Source organism: Acomys russatus, chromosome 19 (assembly GCF_903995435.1).
Source record: "Acomys russatus chromosome 19, mAcoRus1.1, whole genome shotgun sequence".
Lineage (NCBI taxonomy): Eukaryota > Metazoa > Chordata > Mammalia > Rodentia > Muridae > Acomys > Acomys russatus.
Window position 1 is genome coordinate 37,496,412 of NC_067155.1, and position 22,958 is coordinate 37,519,369.

General features: G+C 52.6%; 1 protein-coding gene across 1 annotated transcript; it reads right to left on the reverse strand.

The window, feature by feature from the left end:
• Positions 1–1,327: 1,327 nt before the first annotated feature.
• LOC127203336 (uncharacterized) lies at positions 1,328–10,897 on the reverse strand. The gene is made up of 2 exons (XM_051162114.1): positions 10,321–10,897; positions 1,328–2,633 (listed from the first exon to the last, which is right to left on the reverse strand). Exons 1-2 carry the CDS (start codon positions 10,399–10,401, stop codon positions 1,545–1,547), a joined length of 1,170 nt encoding a protein of 389 aa, XP_051018071.1. The 5' UTR covers positions 10,402–10,897; the 3' UTR covers positions 1,328–1,544.
• Between the last annotated feature and the right edge of the window lie 12,061 nt (positions 10,898–22,958).

Below are 22,958 nucleotides of genomic sequence, written 5' to 3' on the forward strand. Positions count from 1 at the left end.
GGCTGGTCCAGGGGCAGCTGATGGCTGGCTGTATGCTGAGCCCAGAGATGTCTTGGAGTGTGGATGTGTAGTCAGTTTGTCTTTGCTGTGGCAGCATAGCTGAGGCTGGCGACTTACTTCATAGAGAAGGGTGGTGTTTGTAGCTCACAGTACAGGCAGTCCTGCCAGTTGAGCCTCTAAGAGGCCCTTGCTGGGTTTTATCACAGCCAATGAAAGCCTAGCAGGGGCAGGTAGAACTGTGGCTGGAGTAGTGGGAGCTGAAAAGATGGGACCATGGTACGAAAGGATGAAGAGATGGACCGTGGTGTGAAAGGATGGGATCATGGGAGGAGCTGGCGGTGAGAGCACACTGGACATAAGAGATCACATGCTGATACAGAAAGTCTGAAAGAGGCCAGGGAGGGGCCTGTGGTCATTGTCTACTGGGCTTCTCCTCTTAAAGACCCCTAACACAACCTGGCCACTGGTGACCAGGCTTCCAACACAGAGCATACTGGAGCTCTCAGCAGCTACTGTGACACCATTGTCACTGGATAGAAACCAGCTGTTTCTGTGAACTTCCACTGATGAGTGAGAATCTCTCAACACTCCATGGTTATGGCAGATGTTTAAAAGGTGTATTTGTATTCTTTAGAACTGTGTGCGTGCATGTGTGGTGTGTGTGTGTGTGTGTATGTGTGTGCGTGCACATGCGCGCGCATATGGGTGCAGGTGCCCATGGAAGAAAGCATTGGATCTCCCTGGAGTTGGAGTTGCAGGTGGTTGTGAGCCATCTAATGTGGCTGCTGGGAACTGAACATAGGTCCTCTGCAAGTACCCAGTGCACTCTTGACTGCTGAGCCATCTATCTCCAGCCCCAGTGATGACAGATTTTTGTTTGTTTGTTTGTTTGTTTTCGAGGCACGGTTTCTCTGTGTAGCCATAGCTGACCTGGAATCGCTTTGTAGATCAGGCTGGCCTCAAACTCACAGCAATCCACCTGCCTCTGCCTCCTGGGCGTGTGCTACCATGCCTGGCTGACAGATTTTTTTTTAAAAAAGGCAAATCCAAAGCAGATTTTTTGGCAGGAATTGTGTTGCCCAAATTCTCTGGCACTTGAAAGCCAGCTGGCAACAACTGCGTAGGACTAGAATGTAACATAGCTATAGACTGAGAGTCAAGTGAGATCCTGTCTCAAGAAACGAAAACATTCGATGAGAACAGTGTTTTATTTCCACAACGCCTTTCCTTGCCATCAGACGGGACTATTGAATGGAGGATGGCGCCCAGGCGGGCAAGGTGGTAATATGTGGCCATTATAGTCAGGACATCCTCCAACAGACCTTTGGTCAGCCTCTGTACCCATGTCACTGTGTCCCTCAAGTTGTGACTGTGGGTCTCGGAAGAGAAACTGTCTTGTTTTGCATAGGTTGAGGTGAATACAGGCAAGTTAATGTTCCGTAAGCGCCCTCCAAAACACTTGAACCCGGTTCAAGCTCTCTGCGAAGGCAGTCTTCCCTGAACACCAGGAAGGGGTGTGGCCTGTGCCAGCAGGCAGGCCCTGTCTAGCCCCCTACTCTGTTCAAGGGCATGCTGTTGTCCAGCCCCTGCCTGCATCGCTGTGTGAGGTGCTCAAAGAGGCCCAGCAACCCGAGTCTGCACGGTGTGTGGAGAAGGAGGATGGCCACCGAGTTGATGCAGCTCTCTCCGGACAGGACCAGCTCTGCGAGGTTCATGAGCAGTTCATCCCTTGGGGAACCCACATCCTTCCACAGCTTCAGCCGGGCCCGATGCAGGAGGACCGCATTGAAGAAGAGTCTACAGGCAAACATGTTGAGAGCCACGGCCAGTACCACCCAGCGCCCAGAGTCTGTAATATCCCTCTGAGCAGGTGCCACCCGCCAGGCTGGCTGTGTGGCACGCAGGAAGAAGAGAACCATCTGGAAGCTCAGAGCAAGTGCGAAGCCCAGGCTGAACTTGACAATCTCGTATTCGGGCCATGCAGTCAGTGGATCTGCCTGGCACATGGTAGTTGTGTGCAATTCCCCAAATGTGCCCAGCAGGGACACCAGGATGAGTGAGCTACAGACAGCACAGCCCCCGATGGCAGCGAGGCTCACCACAGGCCTCGCCAAGAGCCGGCAGCCCGAAGATCCCGGCAGAAGGGACAGTTTGAGCATGGCTCCCTGCAGGTGCTGGGCTGTGAAGTAACAGACGTTGGAGAAGAAAGAGAGCGCTCCGCAGCCCAGATGTGTCGTGTACATGTAGTCGGGCCGGCTAGCAGCATTGAGGGACAGTAGAGTCGCCAAGATGCTAGTGACCGTGAGGCCCGCAAGGAACCTGTCCAGCACCCCCAGCCGAGTACAGCCCCGGATGAACACACTCAGACTGAAGAGCCCAGTCACTAGGCTCAGTGGGACACACACTGCTACATACACATGCGTGCACCTAGAAATGACGCTCTGTGCTGCGATGACGTCCTCCACAGCTGGGGACACATGGCTCGGGTAGCGGACCCAGGACATGTTGTGACGGTCCATCTTCAGGAGAGCTGTCAGACCTGCAACAGAAGCATATGCTTTGTCGCCACATGACCGGCCCACATGACTGACCCAGCAGGAGATACCTGTGCTACGCAGGCCTAGTGTCAGCCTCTGTGTGGATGGAGGAAGGATGTAAGGGCCCAGTCTTGGTGTCAAGAGCAAGGGCTGAGGTTCAGACATCTCCGGCGGGCCTGGTGTTAAAAGGTGCAGGATGAAACATGAGAAACCCCAGGCACCCTAACCGCTGACCCACAAGGACCCCACTGCCGCTCAGCAACTAACTGTGGCCTTGGATCATGGCTTTTGGCAGCAGTCTGTCTCTCTTGAAGGGTTCAGCTAGTGATTCCCAGGAACAGGGTTCTAGGGGGCCCCAGCACTGAGTCCCCCAGCACTTGCTGCCATTGCTGGAGACAGGCAGGCCTTTGTATTTGAGATTCTGAGACATTCTAGAAGATTCCAGCCAGTTTTGACCCTTGAAGGGACCTTGTTCTAAAAACCGGGGTAGGGTGTTGTGGAGGCAGAGATGTCGTGGAAGCTCCCTGGGGTGGCCAGACCTCCTGCCCTATTGGCCAGAAATCACTTGGTAGCTGTAAATTCCTGGGCAGGCCATTAAATAAGGATGCTGACAGCCCCAGTGCTCTGCCGGCCCATCTTTGGTAAATGAAATAATTTTGTTTCCATACAAATGGCCCCTTCCTCCCTTTAAAATTTAACCAAATAGTAGTGGAGGCTAGGAAATAGTATTGCTGTTTATTCAAAGGAAATGAAGGGTGATAAAAGTGGAGCCATAATTTTAATGGGGTTCCTGAAGACTGGCTTAGCTCCAGAGTCTGCTTTTGTTTGCTCTGAAAACGGTCCACACGCATACATTTTTGTGTGTCTGTGTGTGCGTGTCTCTGTATGTATGTGTGTCTGTGTGTTTCTGTGTATGTAGGTGTGTCTATGTCTGTGTTTGTCTCTGTGTGTATGTGTGTCTGTGTGTTTCTGTGTATGTGCGTGTGTCTGTGTTTGTCTCTGTGTGTATGTGTGTCTGTGTTTCTGTGTATGTGCGTGTGTCTATGTCTGTGTTTGTCTCTGTGTGTATGTGTGTCTGTGTATCTGTGTGTCTCTGTGTGTGTGCATGTGTGTGTGTCTGTGTGTGCGCGCGTGTGTGTCTCTGTGCATGTGTCTCTGTGTATCTGTGTGTGTATCTGTGTGTGTGTGTGTGTGTGTGTGCTGGCCTGGGCTGGCTGATACACACAGTGTGTCTACAGTTTGCCTTGGTGTACCTGCTCTGTACCCAGACCGAGGTTTTGTGTAATGCTGTCTGACTCGGGAGGTCTAGGAGTTCCGGCATTGCTCGCAGAAGTAGATCATGGAAGGCTCACTTTGAGCGTATAAAGCCCAGCCCTACTTCCACTTCGCTTTTCCTCTCCCTCTCCCTGTCTCACGCTTGGGGTTCAAGGTGCCTGCTGCTTGCTGCCATGCCTCCCCACTATGATATCTAAAGAAGCTGTGTTTTCCTACAGTAACAAAAACCAAAGGCTACAATAGCTGTTGTGTATACAAAACACGCAGGGAGATCCTGCTTCCCTTGCCTGCAGCTTCCTGACCAGACAGAGAGACGAGACAGAAAAGGTGGGAGCAGCAGGGGAGGCGCCGTGTGTGGAGGGGGGTGGAGATGGGCAAGGCGGGTCTTCTCCCAGCATGCATTTATAGGCAAGAGTGCACAGACCTGGGAATGCTTTATGCTTGTGGGTGTGTGCATGTGAGTGCCTGCAGAGACCAGAGGCGAGCGGGGGGCGTTGGTCCCCTGGAACTGGGGTTATTCAGGAAAAATAACAAGCACTCTCAGCCCCAAGTTCTTTGCTTTTATAATTTCATTGTCATTTACTTTTTAAAATTATTATTCTTTTTATGTGCGTGGTTGCCTTACCTACATGTGTGTCTGCATACTATGTGTGTGGTTAGTGCTCACTGATGTCAGAAGTGGGTGTCGGATCCCCTGAGACTTAAGCTACAAACGGTTGTGAGCCACCCATGTGGCTGCTGGGAACTGAACCAAGGTCCTCTGAAAGAGGAGCCAGTGCTCTTAAGCCAGCAAACCCTCTCTCCAGCCCCTGTCTTTTTTTTTTTTTTTTTTGTTAATTAACTAATTTTGAGCATTTCCCAGTGCATACTATTATAGACTCTAGAGTCCATGCCAGGCCCTATCCGTCCACAGGCCTCTTAGGTTTGAAGCTTAAGGATCCCACCCCAGCCACCAGGTCACTCTTTGTACCTTGCCATCCTCTTCACTCGGTCAATCTTCAGACCCAGAGGACAGTTCTCTCTGGGTGACCATCCCTGGCCCCGTGATGCCGCGTTGGACTTGACTTTGATGAGTCTGAGGTGTGTTCGGATGTTTACGGCACCGCTGCCACTAGCCAGCCTTTGCTACTCCCCGTGGGCCTGTGGGCTCCTCATTGTATCTGTCTCTTTCAGTCTAAAAAGACACAGCAGTGACTGTGATGGCTTCCAGCTGCCAGTGCTTACAGAGCCAGCGGCGTGGAAATGAAGAGTCACGGCCGGGCCGGGAGGAAGCAATTTGAAGTCTGTCTTGTCAGGTGGAATGGGAAGTCATCTTGTGATCTCTGACCATGGTCAGGAAGCAGAGCTGCTGAGCAGACATCTGATGTATCTCTGCAGCCACTCCATGCCTCATGTGCGCGGTGTGCTGCTGGGTACCGCGTCTGTTGACATCCATCACCGAGCATCCCTCTGGCTCTGCCTCTCTCTGGCTGTGGCCTATCTCTGGTCCCCAGCTGCTGGATTAGGGTGGTGCCTGAACTTGCCCCTCACCACAGACTGTGTGATCTCATTCACAGAGAAAGAGGCTGCATGCAGGCTGCCACCCATGGTGGATAGGCCTTACTCAAGTCCCAAGTGCTGTAGCCAGGGCATCTTCTAGTGCCATCCGGGCCCACAGAGAGTGGTACTCTGGCTTCATCACCTCAGTTCTTGGGTGTCTCAGCCTTCTAACTATGTACTGGGTACCAACGCCCCTTCCCGGCTGGGAGTGTGAAAGAAAAGTATTGATTCCTGAGAGGTGGACACTGGTGTTACACAGCCATGCTTGGGAGCTCTGCTTCCTGTACCAGCCCTGCTCAAGTTGAAGGTTTCACAAAGGTGCTATCGTATGCTTTTGTCCCTTGGGAGTAGGTGGAAACCCATGCAGACTAGACGAGCATGTCTCCCTCGCTGGCCCTCAGAGTCTTGTCCTGTAGAGGCCAGCTAGGGGAGGAGTAGCCTAGAGCTTTCTACTCCATGCATTGCGACGTCCCTGTGCATAACACATCCTGGCACACTTAAATGCCCTGCCACCATCCGCAGCCTTGTCTTTGATGATGTCAGGAGGGTCCAGCCCTTCTTGGGAGCCCGGAGTCACATACTTTCAGACCTTGCCAGCACCTCGGGACCACCTGGCCCCTCTACCAGTGACAAGGCCACTGAAGCCCCCTGTCCAAACCTTCCACAATCTGCTCTTCTCTACCCAGCCTTCTCCTAGCACCCTGTGTCCTGGCTTTCTCTGTGTGTAGCCTTGACAGTTCCTCAATTCCCCTTCCTCCACAGTCAGACCCAGATGGGATGGAGAGAGGGCAAGAGAGGCACCAGTGGGGCTGCACAGGGCGCCCAGCCCGAGGCTGGCTCCCAGCGTCCTCTCACTGGGTAATGCTATGCACTAGTGATTTGTCGTACTTCTGTCTGGCAATGCACTTGGACCTCCCTCGGCTCATAGGTGGTAGGACAGCCATGCCCTGCTTTAGTTTGCCTGGGACAGCCTGGGAGTTAACACCACTGACATCAGAGCCTAGTTTGGCTGAGAACTTGAACCTCTCCCTGAGGCCATTTTAAAGAATCTGTAGAAATGACACACACTCTTCTTGGCAGGCACCACCTTGGATCTATCTGGTCACAGCCCTTGACACAGCTTCGTCACTGACCGCCCTTGGCACCCAGCCCCAGCAGCCATTTGTCTGCTTTATCTCCTGCAACGTTGACATGTCTCCATTAGTGCTTGGTAGGTCTCCGTGTGGACCTTTCAGGACTTGATTTCTCAAGCACACAAGGTGCCTGCCTCCCTGGCACTGTGTGTCCAAGTTGTCCCTGCCTGCCCCACTAGTAGTTTCTTCCTGTCGCTAAGAACCTGTTAGACCGCAGCCCTTACATAGTAGCTCTCAGCTCTCCAGTGTAAACACTTTGTTTTTGTTTTTGTTTTCTTCTTGGGCGCAGATCTGAGAATGGGGTGGCTAGCTCTAGGGTCAGATGAGGTCACCAATCTTCCAGGGTAGCCACGGCATCCTACTTTCCTACCGCTGCCCAACCCACCTTCTTAGAAGAACCTAGAACAACGCCACAGATGAGGGACAGACACTCCATGGACACATTTCAGGCTGAGAACCGAGGGCCTCCAGAGCCCTGCAGAAGGGCTGCCAAGGTCAGCTCTGTGTCCCTTGGGAGCTCCCTGTGGCTAGCGTCTGAGAATGCTGTGTTCCTACAGTGGCTCTTGGCCACCACTCTGGAAATAGCCCTTTAGAATGATTCCTGGCAGTGTGGCCCCTCACCCAGTGCTGCCTTGGTGGGGAGAAGAGTGTAGGGGACACAGCACAGGGCATTTTCTAAAGGCCATGAGAACACTTACTAAACCCTCCCCACTCGGGCACACAACGCTCTCTTTACAGATCTTTCCAGTGGGGCTCACACGTTGGTTTTGAAACAGCGCAGGTATGACATAAATATGAGATTGTGTTGTGTGACCCACAGGTGGGGTAGGTGGCCTCATGCATTTGTAGGACACAGCTGGTGAAGCGGCCTTACCATACTGGGCAGAGGCACAGGTCACATAAGGATTTCCTGGCTCCCTGCTACCTCCACAGCCATGTCAGTCTCAGACGGAGCCTTCTGAGGAATCCCAGGTTTGCTGAGACACCCCACAGACTGCCAGCCAAGGGCACAGGAAGCCTGCAAACACAGTGTGTGAGACTTCTGAGGTGGACAGTGGGTTGAGGGAACTGAGTCCTGAGCTGCTACACAGAAAGCCGGAGTTGCCCTGAGATATGGGTTCCTGTGAGGGACCCCACTGTGCTCCGCCCTGCTCCATCCCCTCAGCTGTCTCCTCCTCCTGGCAGGACTCAGCCACTCTAGCCTTGGCTCTGTAAACGGTTCCATTCCAATCTCCTGCTCTGCAGACTAGGGCGGACCCGCTGGTGAGTCATTGTGTCTGTTTAGCATACATGGCCTGATGTCCTCCTCCAGCCCCTCGCCAGCCTTGCACGGGAGGTGTGGCCTTGGAGGGGAGCTTGAGCTGACAGCATGGTGGTGTGTAGAGCCAGCAAGGGGCCACCAGCCTCAGACCTCCAGCCCAGGGATCTGGAAAGGCAGCACAGGACACATTGACTGTCACAATGAGCAGCATGGGCCTGTCTGTCTTTGTCCTAGTGGTTCCAAGGCTGTCTGTTTCTATATATGTCTTAAGAACTGAAAAAATTACCCTCACTAAGCTAAGGATAGACGCAGTCTCCTGTTTGCTTTTCTCGAATCTTCCAGATAAGGTACCACGTGCCTTTTGTCTAGGGTAGATGTGTGTGCATACATGTACCACCAGGCACATGAACATGCAAACATGCATACATACACACGTGTATATCCACGCACACACTAACACACAGTGTGCATGTGCACATACCTTGGTAGATATGCATCTGGATACAGAGAAACACAAACATGTACATACCAGGCACACCCCATGTGTGCACACACCCAGCCAGGCACATCTTTACAAACAGGTATGCATATGGGCACATACCAACATAAACTGTGGGTACACGTGCACACATATACACAAACACTGGCCTCTAGGAGCCTCAGCACACCTCCTGGCCCCCGTGTGCTGTGGGCCAGTGACCAGTGCGGCCCAGCTGGGCAGACCTGCCTGGCCTCACACTGGCTCTGTGCTTCCCCATGGGCCTCCTCCCAGCATGCCCCTCAGCCTTCTTTCCAGGAACCCTCGTGCACTTTCTTCCCTGGCAGCATATTAAATGGGGGTACTCTTTGTGGTTGGTTACTTAAGGCCCGTGCTTTCCCAGCTTCCTCCTCCACGAGGACCAGAGAGGACAGCAGAGAGATGGACCCAGAGCGGGGGAGCCTTGCGGCTCTTGGAAGGCCTCTGCATGTGCTGGCCATTGGTCTCCCTTCTGCCTTACGCACAGTTGTGTGGGCCCCTTTCCCACAAGGCCGAGCTTGGGGAATGCTAGGAAGCAAGCTCACCACAAAGTGCCAGCCCTGAGCACTGGAGCTGACCGTCCCTGACCCCACATGCCACCTGAGGCCTTCAGCTGTTCTGAGATCCGCTAGCTTAAATAGCTACTTAGGGCTGTTGAGTAGAAACCCACGCGATGCCTGGGGCTAGAATGCATGATCCAGACTTCCCACCCACCTCCCCCGAAGCAGGATTTGCCTGAGATGCCAAGCAAGGGGTTGAGCCTTCCTGTGTTAGAGGGCAGGGCTGAAGTAGTTGAGAGGTCACCAGGAGAGGGGTTTGATATTTTGTGGCTTTAGTCGCTGTGGTTCTGTGAGAATGTGCACAGCCACTGTGGAGGGTGCCTTCATACTAATTGGGGGGGGGGGGGGGGGGGGATTGTCAGATGATCAGCCCTTTTCCTGCCCTTCCTCTGCAATACCTGGTACCCTAGCAGGGATGGCAAAGAAATCTGGCCTGCACCGTAGTGGCAAGGGCTTCTGAGAGGAAATCCTGGTGGGTTCTCTCTGCGTCCTCCGTGGTCCCTCCTTGCTGCTCCTTCCTCCAGCGGCATGTCCTCCAGGCTCTTTTGGCCAGCTGCTTGATGGCAGGAGGAAGGTCTTCGGCCAGCCATAGCCAAAGAGGTGAGGCCCAGCCGAGGGGACAGGAGGGCAGTGGAGTGCTTGACCAAATCAGCACTTCAGAAGGCGCAGCTGTCTCCGGGGCCCAGTGAGCCATCAACACTACAGCTGTGTCCACATGTATCTTCAGGGGAGCAGGCGATGCAGCGGCTTCCCCTTCATGGCTGTGGTCTTGGCTCTGCTAACTGGCCCCACGGAGGCACCGTAGAGCATCACTGGGAGAATATGAGGTCTTAGGAAGTCAGCTGACCGACCAGCCGCGCTTGGCAAGGCATCCAACCAGCAACTCTCCTTGCCTTGGCTTACAGAGACATGTACAAAGCCCACCTTGTGTGGAGGTGGCGAGCCTGATCGCTCCAGTTTCCAAAGTCTCTTTTCCTGTCCCGCCTCACCCTGCTGCAGTCAAGCTAAAGGAGTCCTCTGTTTTTGGGTTTCATGCCCCCGTGCAAACACACATTCCGGATGTGCCTACTACAGCGCCTTCTCTGTACATGTTCTGCCACACCAGCTTCGCTCCACGCCCCCCCCCCCACCCCCATCCCCCCCCCCATAGCTGAAAGTCCCCCGCATAGCAATTAACCTGACTGGACGGCTCTGCTGGCGTTCGCTTTCCTTTCTGACTGTCCTCGGACCTTTCCCCTTTCACTGTGGGAGCCGACCGGAGTTGCCATTTACCCTTCCTTCAGAAAGAAGGTAGGTCACCATACCAAAGGCTGCAATTCTGTTTTACTTAATGGCACTGACCTGTACCATGGAGGAATCGGTGTCACAAACTTCCCACCGCTGTGAATGGCTCCTGGGCGCACTCACTGGCAAGTCAGAGACAGGAGGACAAGCTGGGTAGACAGAGGCTGCTATCTCCCCAGGACACTCAAAAAAAAAAAAAAAAAAAAGCGCTCACCTGTGCCAGGCCCTGGGGTCCACACAAGTCTCCGTCAGCAATGGGAGGTTGCCACGAGGCTAGGGCATGCTCTGTGTTCATCCAGTCTCCCCTCCACTGCTCCACTCTTGCCAAAGACAGGCTGGCACAGACGCCCACAGTTCCTAAGGAAAAACAGGATTCGGCCTGGAGTCGTCCAAGCCACACACTATGTTTAAGCGGGCTATGGTTGGACCATGTGACCTAGAAGAATCCAAATGGACCTATGTCTGAGGTGGAGGAGTGACGTGTGTGAGTCTGAGGGATTCCAGAGCTTTCTTGCAGAAGTGTGCTGCCACTAGCAGGAGGTTCCTCCCAGAAGGCAAAGACATTTGCAACCTAAAATAGGAGCTGACGCCCCACCCAGCGAGGAAAAGTCCTCCCAACCAGTGCAAACCAGCGCCTGGAACCTTGCCACATGCTTGAGGATCTCTCCCCCTCTGTCCCCGACACCGGGTAACTCAGGACATTGAACACTCCGGCCTGGATGGCAGGTGACACCAAGCACCCCTTACTACCCTGCGTGTCAGTGGCTATAGCTACACCTTGGGGTTGCACTGAGAGGGGCTGTGGCTGGACGTGATGCCAGAAGGCACGTCGGCTTGCTGGTGTCCAGCGTCCTCTCCACCAGGCCTTGGCCTGGATGCCATGATGCTGGCTGGGAGGAGTCCTGAGCGGAGATGCCAAGTTCAGAAGGGAGGACCCCAGCCAGATGGAGGTAAACAGCCTTAGGGGCACTGCTTTAAAATCTTAAAATGCAGTGGTCTTTACCTGCACTCCCACCCCTGTGCATGCACACATTTGCAGTGTTGCGGACTGTTCGCGCGTGGCATCCGTCACAAGCTGCCCTGGTCTCGGCGCTTCCGTCAGCCTCCTGAGTGCTCCTAAGAGCCATCCAGCGCTGTATCCGGGCCTCTGGCTAGGTCCTGCATTGCCTACTGCTGTTTGACTTGAAGGGGGTTAGGAAGCCATTAACTGGGAACCTGGCCTACTTCTTCTACTTCTTTGTTTTTTTGGGTTTTGTTTTGTTTTGTTTTTTGAGACAGGATCTCTCTGTATTAGCCTTGGCTATCATTTTTGTGGACCAGGCTGGCCTCGAACTCACAGCAATCCGCCTGATTCTGCCTCCCAAGTGCAGAGATTAAAGGCATGAGCCACCACGCCCGGCTGGGACCTAGACTTCTCAAGTGCATTTTCAGCCCTGGATGCCAGATACTGCCCCAGGGAGGAAGAGCCTAGTGGGAGAGAAATCTGAAAAGGCCCTAATGGCCGAGGCCTCACCCCAATGGCCTCTCTCCTCTAGGACAGTCAGTCCCCCTCCCTTTCCCCCTTCCTACCTGGTGTGTGATGAAGGCAGCTGTCAACCCATGTCACTGCGCTGACCTCCCGTGTTCCCTTCCTGGCCATGAGTTCTACTGATTCAGCTCCTGGACTCTAAGGCTGGTGGCGCCTCAGAGGGCCACCCTCCACTGCTTTTCTTGGGGCCACTTCTGGTACTTCTGTATTTGACTCCAGTTCTCAATGCGGCCACTGACTGTGTCCTTCCTAATGGCCTTTGGCAGTTCTGCAAAGCACTTTTGTATTGTGTCACTCCTGAGAGTGGTCCCTCGCTTCCTCGGTAGGATGCAGCCAGGAAAAGCATGTGGAGTCCCTGGGCTTTGTCCCACTGTGTGAACACCTGGGCCCCCTCCTGGGGACTAGGCAGGAGATAGAGCTAAGGTGGGGACCCTGGGGGGCTGATCATCCCCTTTCCCATAGTCTGTTTTCCTACTTCTCTGAAACCCGCTGATGTGCCCTCTCCATGTCATACACCCTGTCCCCTGATGAAGGGACAACCCTGTGTTGTCAGTCTTCTTCCAGAACCATCTTCTACTTGTCACAGAGAGGTGCTTGGCAGCACCTCCAGGCCCAGTGGGAGGAGGTCCTGCAGCTCGGCTTGAGCTAAGGTGAGGTAGTGGCCAGCTAGCCTGCCCCAGGCTCAACAGCCCAGGCACTGGAATCTCATGGGGATTGCAGGGCACAGAGGCCGCGCCCCAAGCCTCTGTACCTGCGTGTCCTTAGGTGCCGATGCTTCCTGCCTCATGCAAGTGGATTCTTAGGATGAGCATAGAGATGTGGGACAACCCTGGCTTTTGTGTGTGCCTGCAAAGACCTGCTGCAGCCCCTCTTTGCATTGACGGTCGTGTGATCTTTGGAATCCGGCACCCCGTTTCCAGGAGTTAGTTTCCTCTGGCAAAATGACTGATGATAGCACCCATGCTCAGGTTGGCTTTGGGTGAGCTGGCATCCCCAGAAGTGTGACAGAGGAAAGCAGTGTTGGTTCCCCTGGGTGGTTCTGTGAGTAAACTGTGGTTCCCATGGGTGTTGCAGGGCCCCCAGGCATGAACCACTTCCCCGTCAGACTTTCATCCTTAGCTCAGTGACCACTTCCTTTGTGTCAGTTTATGAACCTTGCCTAAGCTTCTGATTGCCTGGATGGAGCCCTAAAGCTCTGATCTGAACTTTTGCTCTGACCTGGGAATAGAATTCAGGGAGATGTGGCTCCGGAGTACAGCCTCTTGCTGATGCACACATTCAGGAAGATGTGCAGGCTGTCGTGGGAATTCAGAATTCAGGAAGATGTGGCCCCGGATCACATGTTCATGCTGCTGTGGGAATACAGGAAGGCGTAGCACCCAGGTTACGTGTTACATGCTGCTGTGCTGAGGACCCACACAGCCCACAGGCCTGCCTCACCAGGAGCCCCCAGCACCAAGGGCAGAGTCTTGCTGGGTCATCAGGAGGGGAGGGACACTGAAGGTTTGCATAGGGTGGGAGGGGGCAGTGGGTAGGTGTACTTCCTTCCCTCTGTGCCCCCCCACCCTCGTGACCTTTCCCTCCCCTCCCCTCCCTCATTTGTTCATTTCCCTGACTGAGCCTGTGCTGAGCATGATGGCTTCCGCCTTCCTCCCTGTCTCCTCTTTGAGGATACACCTTGGGTTTTTTTTGTTCAGTTGATTATTTTTGTTTTTGAGACAGGGTCTCACAACACAGCCCTGGCTGCGTTGGAACTCACCATGGAGACCAGGCTGGCCTCCAACTCGCAGTGATAGATCTGTCTCTGCCTCCTGAGAGCTGGAATTAAAGGCGTGTGCCACCACCCCCAGCAAGGATACACTTCCGTGTCACTTGTACTGTGATCACGTGGCCACAGACCACAGGCCACCTGGGCAGCAAGGTGACCTCAGGCTTCTTTGACTGCACCAAGAGCTGGGGGAGTGGGGGAGGGGGAGCTTACAGGATGGCCCTCCTTCCCACAGAGACTCAGCAGGTCAGTTACACAGCTAGGTGGTGGGAGCAACCAGAACAGCACCCCTGTGTGTCTGTACAGCCAGACATCAGTCAGCATGAAGAGGAAACAGGTTCTAGCACACAGCAATGTGGGTGGTCCTTGAGACATCACACTCAGTGGGAAAAGTGGGACCTAAAATGCCACACGCCAAATGATTGCACTTGAGAAGAGACAGCCCAGGGACAGAAAGCAGACAAGGCTTCTCCGTGTGTCACTTCAGACTGCGTCCACAGTGATGACTTTCTGATCCTCTCAACTCCGCCACATCTTTACATTTTAAGCACAGCTTTCTCTGGCGGGGGGGGGGCAGCGGAGGAGGGGTGTTATAATTCCGCTAGGTTGGTTATGTGAGGCACATGGACAAGGCTGGGCAACGTCACCAGGCTCAAGTAGGAACACTGTCAAGTCTTGTAGTTGGCCGGTGGCTCACCCCAACCCTCTGAGCCCCAAGGCAGCTGCAACGTTGGTCTTGTGGGTGTACAGGGTGGGCAGGGATACCGTGTGTCTGAGCCGCCTTGTGGGCACCTCCTGCAGAACACACTGCCAACATGTGTCCCTGAAACTCTGGTAGCAAACAGGTCTCTTAGGTAACAGCTCTAAGTGACCCCCCTTTGTACCCCTCTTCAGTGCCTCTTTCTATGACCCTGCAGTTTGGAGAGTTGATGGGTATCGGGCGTTGCCATCCGGGAGCCTATGGAAGGAACTCAGTATGTGATCCAGAGGCTGGCCTGGGGTGGATGGAGGGTGAGCTTGCCACACTATGTCATGCTGGCTAAGGTGAGGGCCAATGGTCAGGGGAACAGGTTCCTGGAACGGCCTGTATGAAATTTTTTCATGGTGAGGCTTGGAGTTGGGACTGAGGGTTGAAAGGCCAGTGTCCATCTGGTCTTGGCTCCTGCTAGGTACCAGGGCTCTGTCCCTAGTACTTGTCTGTTGTGGGACATCTGTCCTCACTGTGTTGGCCTTGACTCTTCTTCATCCCTGCTTCCCCCCTGCCCCCTCCCCTCGTCTGTCTCTAGTGTCTTAGCTGTCTGTCTGGCATCTGTCCTCATTTACAGTGACTCGGACACACTGCCTAACAGGCTCTTTTGGCCCGAGTACTCAACACTTAGGGGGAACAAGCTATCCTGTGTCTTGCGTACCTGGAGCTAGGCCTTGCCTGGTGCAGTCTGTGCAGGCTCGGCCTGGAGTCTGTCCTGGGCCACTGTGGCTTTCCCACCAAGTGCTGTAGACTGAACCTGCCGAGGATCCCCAAGGGAGTGCTGCGCACATCGGGTTGTAGCCCCAGTATAATACCAAGTGATCATCTGGCTGGCTCTATGGTGATAGCTGCAGGCTCTTCCTAGGAGTTTTGGGACAGATTTGAGGCTGACAACACCTGGCTGTCTATAACCTTCAACTCCCAGTCCTCCTGCCTCTGCTCCGAGTGCTGGGGTTGGAGGTATGCACACCTCTCTTATGGGGTGCTGGGATTAAAACTCCTGGCTTTGTGCATCCCGGGCGGGCCCTCGGCAACTGAGCCATGTCCCAATAATTGTTTATTTGGTTTTGTAATTTTTGTTTTGTTTTTATTTTTTGAGACAGTTTCTCTATGTAGCCCTGGCTGTCCTGGACTCGCTTTGTAAACCAGGCTGGCCTTGAACTCCAAGATCCGCCTGCCTCTGCCTCCCTGAGTGCTGAGATTACAGGTGTGCACCACTACCACCCAGTTTTAATTTTTCTTTTCTTTTTTTTAAGATTTATTTATTATTATGCATGCAGTACTCTGTCTGCATGTATACCAGCAGGCCAGAAGAGGGCATCAGATCACATTATAGATGGGTGTGAGCCACCATGTGGTTGCTGGGAATTGGACTCAGGACCTTTGGGAGAACAGACAGTGCTCTTAGCCTCTGCGCCATCTCTGCAACCCAATTTTTTTTCTTTTTCTTCTTCTTCTTCTTCTTCTTCTTCTTCTTCTTCTTCTTCTTCTTCTTCTTCTTCTTCTTCTTCTTCTTCTTCTCCTTCTCCTTCTCCTTCTCCTTCTCCTTCTCCTTCTCTTTCTCCTTTTTCTTCTTCTTTTTCTTTTCTTTTTAGACAGGATATCCCAGGATGGCCTGGAACTTCGATCCTCCTGCCTCAGGCTCTTAGAGGACTGTGCAGGCGTGTGCCATCATGCCAGCTGTCCCCTTGGCTATTTGCAGTGAGTGTTCACTGCCAGAAGTAGGGCGTCCACCGTCACCCTCCTTTCTCGCTCCCTCGGCCTCTGATTGGTGCACATCTCCATGGACTCCTGGGTGATTTGGGGGTTTTAATGCAGTACGTTGTAATTGTTCCGTCTTCCCCTAATGCTGCTGCTGAGGGCAGTGGGGAGCTTGAGCCAGTTCCTGGGTGCTGTGGATGTGGATTTGGTCCTCCAGCTCTGCCTGGCTGCTTCCTGTCATGGGATGTTGTGGTCTGCCAAGGATGCGCAGCTTTCCCTGTGGAACTCTGAGTTTTCCGAGAAAGCTTGTTCAGGTTTTTGGATTATTTAAAATGGGGGGGGCTGGGGGGGTGCGGTGATGGTGGTGCACATGTGCATGGATACCACAGATCAACTTCCAGTGTCACCGTGAGGAGCTCCATCCTCTTCCTTTGAGACAGGGTCGTTCATTAGGCTAGTGAGACCCAGAGATCTAACTCTCTCTTCGGCCCTATCATTGGGAGGGAAGACACGTGCTTACTACCTCAGCTGATGTTGGGGTTTTTTGTTTGTTTGTTTCTTTGGTTGGTTGGTTTTAGTTTGGTTTTTCGAGACAGGGCTTCTCTGTGTAACAGCTCTAGCTGTCCTGAAACTTGCTCTGTAGACCAGGCTGGCCTCGAACTCACAGAATCTGCCTGCATCTGCCTCCCAAGTGTTGGGATTAAAGGCATGCGCTACCCACCACCCAGATACTCCTGGTATTTTTAATGTCAGCTCTGGAAACTGAGTTCAAGTCTTTGTGCTGGCAAGGCAAGTGCTTTGCAAACAGCCATTTCCCCAACCCCAAGAGCCCGTACAGGTTTTGCTCAGCTTGTACTGAGCTTGGAGTCTCAGACCAGCTACTTGGACCCGGGCCCATCTTGCCACTCCACCTTCGTGGGCTAATTTCATGTCAGCTTGATGCAGGCGCCAGTCATCTGGGAGAAGGGAACCACAACTGGGAAAATGCCTCCAAAAGATTGGACTCTAAGCCAGCCTGTAGAGCATTTCCTTAATTAGTGATTGATGGGGGAGGGCCCAGCACACTGTGGGCGGTGCCATCCTTGGGCTCGTGGTCCTGGGTTCTATAAGAAAGCAGGCTGAGCAAGCCATGGAGAGAAAGCCAGTAAGCAGCACCTTCCACTGCCTCTGCGTCAGCTCCTGCCTCCAGGTTCTTGCCCTGTTTGAGTTCCTGTCCTGAATTCCTTCAGTGATGGACAGCGCTGTGCAAGTGTAAGCCCAATAATGCCTTTTCCTCTCCAACTTGCTTTGTATCCTCACAGTGGTAGTAACCCTGACTAGGATGTCACCCTTCGCCATTCCCTCCTTTTTAGTGAAAGGACGTGGGGCTACTGTGTCACCTTTCCCTGTCCACCTCCCTTCCTAGCTGTGGGCCAGGGGCCTCTAACACATGCCTGCATCAGCCATGCAGCCTGAGTCAGACACAGGGAAACTCAGGGTGAAGCCACGGTGTGAGCCCATGCATGCAGAGCCCACAATCCTGAGTTGTCTGCACCCATGGCTATTTCTCACCACCTCCAGCTTGCTGTGCTGAAAGCTGCCTTGTAGCTGCATGTCGTGTCCCCGTGTGTAGTTGCAGCACAGCCCTTCCTGTGCTGTGTCGACCGTATCAGCTACTGTTTCACGGATGTGCCCTAATTGTCTCTCAGGAAGCAATTTAAGGGAAGAAGGGTGTAGGGCAATTTTAATCCAGCAACATGGCTGCTCTGGCAAGGGATCACATGCAAAGGCCTTCTAGGTCTATGTGATCTGACTGGAAGGCTACTACAATCTGTCTGGAGTGCAGACAACGCCCTAAACACACACCTTTAATCCCAAACAGTGAAAGTAAGGTTAGTTTATAGAAGGAAGCAGCCATGTTTGAAAGTGACTGTCTAGTTGAGGGGCAGACAAAGTGTTGAATCAAAGAAAGATTTGACACAATAGGGTACGCCCAACTCTCATGAGAACAGCACCAGAAAGAGGCTACTTAAGAGAGCGCAGGGAGAGGCAGGGAAGTGGAGTTCAGTCAGTTGAGAGGCAGTGCAGGGGAGTGGAGTTCGTGGAGGTCAGAGGTAGTTTTTACTGGGACTGTTTTTACAGCAACAGATGACAGAGCAAGCCAGAGAATAAGAGCCAGAAGATTAGAACAAATTGCTAGAGTTAGTTTGAGGCCAAGCAGAGCAATTCATTGAGAAACTGAGAGAAGCCAGTTCAAATCAGTCAGCTAGGAGAGGAGTTTGAGCCAGAACAGCTGAGTTGAATCAGCCAGCCAGAGTTGAGAGCTGGAGAGATGCCTCAGAGGTTAAGAGCTCTGGCTGCTCTTCCAAAGGTCCTGAGTTCAGTTCCTAGAAACCACATGGTGGCTCACAACCATCTATAATGAGTCTGGTGCCCTCTTCTGGCGAGCAGGTGTACATGCAGGCAGAACACTGCATACATAATAAGTAAATAATTAAATCTTTTTAAAAAAAAAAAATAGAAAGAACTAGAAAGGGTGAGCTGACTCAGCAGTAAGCCTCAGTGATGACAATCTCAAGCTGGTGAATAAAAGTTACTTTTGATTTGGGGCCCCTGGTTTGAGAGGTTACAGCTCATTATGGCAGGAATGGCAAAGGCATGTAGGGAAGGCTGCTGGCCACAGGGCTTCTGTGGTCAGGAAGCAGAGAGAGGCGAATGCCAATACTTCCTTGTTCGCTTTCTCCTTATTGTCTGGGCTGCCGGCCTATGGCATGGAGTTGCCCACATTTACAGAGAGGTCCCGCTTCAGTTAACGGAAGCTAGAAAATCTTTGACCAACATGTGAGGTGTGTCTCACAGGCGATTCTGGGTCTTATCACGTTGATATGAACCATGACACTGGGCTTGGTCCTAGTCCTGTGGCCGCAGAGAGCCCAGGTCCTGCCTACTTAGACCTGAACCTGTGTGTGTGGCTGACCAAGAGAGCGTGAGGGAGCTGTAAGACCTGAGAAGATCCCTGTTTTCCCAGCTGCCTGTGTCTCACACACAGGACTTGGGCACCCATAACAGGGCGTCACTTGGGCTTTCCTGAAGGCACAGTGGAGGGGACACCTGAAAGTGAGCCAGGCTCCTCCTGAGAAGCCACTGGAGAGTGGAGCCTCATAAGCCCCTGCAGTGGGACTGCTGTGTGATAGCGCCTTATCTACGTCCCCCACATCCACTGCAGTGCTTGGCACAGCAGGTGTGACCTGGGAGCCCCACATGGTAGTTAGCAGCCCCACCCATAAGCCTGCGCACAGACCGCCATGCCTTACCACATAGCATGCAGTGTCCTTTATCCTGCTCTCTCGGATGCCAGTATCCTCCACAGCAGACAGAAGGAATGGCCCTGTGACAGAGCGTCCATCCCTCTGGGAGCCTTGCTGCATCCCAGACCATCACCCCTCAGCTTAGCCATGGTGTGGCAAAGACCAACTCTTAGCCCCGGACAGGTGTACTAAGGATCATGGGACTCCTTAGTGTTGTAAGACTCCAAGTTTATAGTCAGAAATTGTAGAAATGAGAGTCTTTCTTCCTGTAAATCTATACAGTGGTGGGGACAGTGGACATCAGTGGGATTGCCCACACTATCTGTTTGGGAGGAAAGCCATTGTGGGAGAGCCTTGGGCTAGGCAAGCCTATAGCGATTGCCTGACATGCCCTCTCCTGGCACCTGGCCCCCTGCCCCTGGCTTGTGCAGCCTGTGGAGGCTTGAAGTGCCCTGAAGGCACAGGTGGCAAGTCCATCGATGGCCACTGGGTGGAGCTCTGGAAACAAGCCTGTCTCCGAGACAAGAAACAAACCCAGAGAAGTCCTGAGTCAAGCTACTGTGCTGCTCATAGCTTGAAAGCCACAGCACTTTTCACTTTATAGCATTCTGTATATGTCTCCCGGGCTCATGTCATCCATAATGGCGGTGGCATGGGGCTGGCCATCCTTGTCCCCTCTTGAGACACTGAGGGTCAGTCCAGATCACCAGGTTCCTGGCTGGTGGGTTCTGACAGGTGCATCCAGCCCCTTGAGAGACTGTTCCCATCATTCTAGAAAGTTCCGCAGGGCCCCAGAGATAGTGTGTCCTTTCCTGGCCCAGCAAGGCAGGCTGTTGGGTGTCAGGGAGACTGTTGAGATCTGAGTGCTGTTTGGGTGAGGTAGGCATCCTTTCTCTGCCGAACAGCCCTCCTGTACTGGAGAGTCTGTGTGTGCCTGTCTTGTCACCATTGCCTCTCAGAGAACAAGCTGTGTCCACACTTGCCCTCCCTTTTAAGGTCTGAAGTGCATGTGATGGCGAAGTATGGCGTTGCCACCTTAAGAAGCTCCCTGTGTATCCATGATCATGTCCCTACTACAGACTGGGGGACATGCTAGGCAGCGTCAGAGGCTGTGTGCCCTGGCCTTATGGCAGCAGGATGTCTCACTCACTGAGGGCAGTCAGAGAATTTTCCTTGTCACCTGAGAGGCTCAGTGGTGTATCTTTCAGGGTCCTTGCCTGTTGTACATCTAACAGTATAGGATGCTCAGGAGACTCAACTGTGGGGAGCGCAGTCCTCACACTACCCTAGTGTACCCCAAAACAGTGGAGACCATGGAGATTCTCCAAATGGAGTGACCTTGCCTTGAGTTAGCTTGAGGCACTGGATTTGGGCTCCTGTGACCTTAGCTCTTGGTTTTGCCAACTGCACCCTAAGAACACCAGGAAAAGCATGCCCCCAATGCGCCTTCACTCACACATGCAGCCAGCAAAATCAGGGAAGCTCACAGCAGACTCCGGGCTGCAAGCTCTTCACTGGTAGCACCGGGTCTGTTCTCACAAACACCATTCGGAGGTTGTCACTCCTTCACTTGTCGTCCAACACTGTGTGCAAAGTGAGGTCAGCCGCTGCTGGGACGGACCTTCCTATGTGTGCCAGGAGCCTTGGTGGAGTGGCTAGGTCACGAGGAGACCCTCAGCCCGTCCCTAAAGATGAGTGACATTTTGGGAATATCCCACTTCCCTTTGTCACCCATAAAGTTTGTAAGCATGGGGCATGTGACATCTGAGCAGCTGTTGGTTTATCAGCCTAATGTAATTCTGTAGACAAACTACAGAGTAAAGTAAAAATGTTGAGATTTATGGTATGAGTGGAAACAGTCTTTTAAAGAAAGATTTGTGTTGTTTATATGTGTGCCCGTGTAGACCAGAAGAGGGTGTCAGATCCCTAGAGCTGGAGATGTACACCTTCTGGGTAAGGGGATTGAACCCAGGTCCTCAGGAAGAACAGCCAGTGGTGGTAGTGTTTTTTTTTGTTTTGTTTTGTTTTGTTTTGTTTTTTTGAGGCAGGTTTCTCTATGTAACAGCCCTGGCTGTCCTGAAACTCCCTCTGTAGACCAGGCTGACCTCGAACTCAGAGATCTGCCTGCCTCTGTCTCTTGAGTGCTGGGATGAAAGGCGTGCACCACCAAACTTGGCTCATAGCCAGCATTCCTAACCTCTGAGCCATCTCCAACCCTGAAGCAACCTTCTTTTATCTTGAGGCAGGGTCTCCTGTAGCCAAGGATGATCTTGAACTCCTTCTTACTGCCCAAATAATGGGTTTATAAGCATATGTCACCACATTAGGGTCATGCAGGTGCTAGAGACCAACCCCGGGGCTTTGTGTGTGCTCTACCACTGGGTTACATCTCAGTCAGGTGCTTTGTTTGTTTATTTTCTATTATGTTTATCTGTGTGTGTTTGTGTGTTAGAATGTAGAGGCCAGAGGACAACTTTCACAAGTCTGGTCTCTATCCATTATGTGGGTCTTAGGGATTGAACGCAGGTCTTCAGGCTTGGTGGCAGGCACCGTAACAGCTGAGCCATCTTCTCTACCTAAAACAACCAGTTTTAGAACACTTTGCTTGCTGGTTCCTGACACACATCACAGAGCCCTAGAAATGCACATTTTAGGAATTCAGACATTGGGCCTGGCCGTGGCTCAGTAGCAGGTGCTGGCGCAAAACCCTGCTGTTTGATTCCCCCCACCATTAAAAAAAAAAGAAACAGGGTGTTAAGTGTTAAATAATTTAATTCTTCAGATGTGTGAATCTATCTCATCAGTAGTTTCCTTTTCACATTCACAGAATTTCGGCAAATGGGTTCAGCCCCTGGGGTGGATCCTGTAGGTCAGGGACGAGAACGCTCACATCTTCCCACAGGCTTAGAACCCAAGAACCGGACATGCAGTTTAACGTCATAACGTCCCTCTGGTCTCACCCTTGCCGAACGCTTTCTCTAACAGAAAGGGTGTCTGTTGGTTCCTGGGTATATCTGCCCCAACCAGCAACGGGTCCGGTTTCCTGTGGTGTGTCATGTGGCTTTGTGAAGGAAACCCAAGGAAAGGTCACTCTCTGGAATCCCAAATAATGACACACAGCAAGCTTTCTTGTGAGTTAATGAAAATAAGAGCATTCATTGTAAATTATAACCATCAAGAAGTGCTGACAGCCAAATTAACGATACTTGGGGGAAAGTGTGCTCTGCCTGGTGTCTTAAAATCATGCAAGAAAGCATCACTGAGTCACACACACATATACACACACTATACACACTACACCCCACACACATACACACCCCCCACACACACACACCACACACACACACACCACACACACTACACCCCACACACACACACACCACACACATACACACACCACACACACTACACCCCACACACACACACACCACACACACTACACCCCACACACATACACACACCACACACACTACACCCCACACACACACACACCACACACACTACACCCCACACACATACACACACACTACACCCCACACACACACACACCACACACACTACACCCCACACACATACACACACCACACACACTACACCCCACACACATACACACACCATACACACTACACCCCACACACATACACACACCATACACACTACACCCCACACACATACACACACCACACACACTACACCCCACACACATACACACACCACACACACTACACCCCACACACATACACACACCACACACACTACACCCCACACACATACACCACACACACTATAGCTCATACACACTACACCCCACACACATACA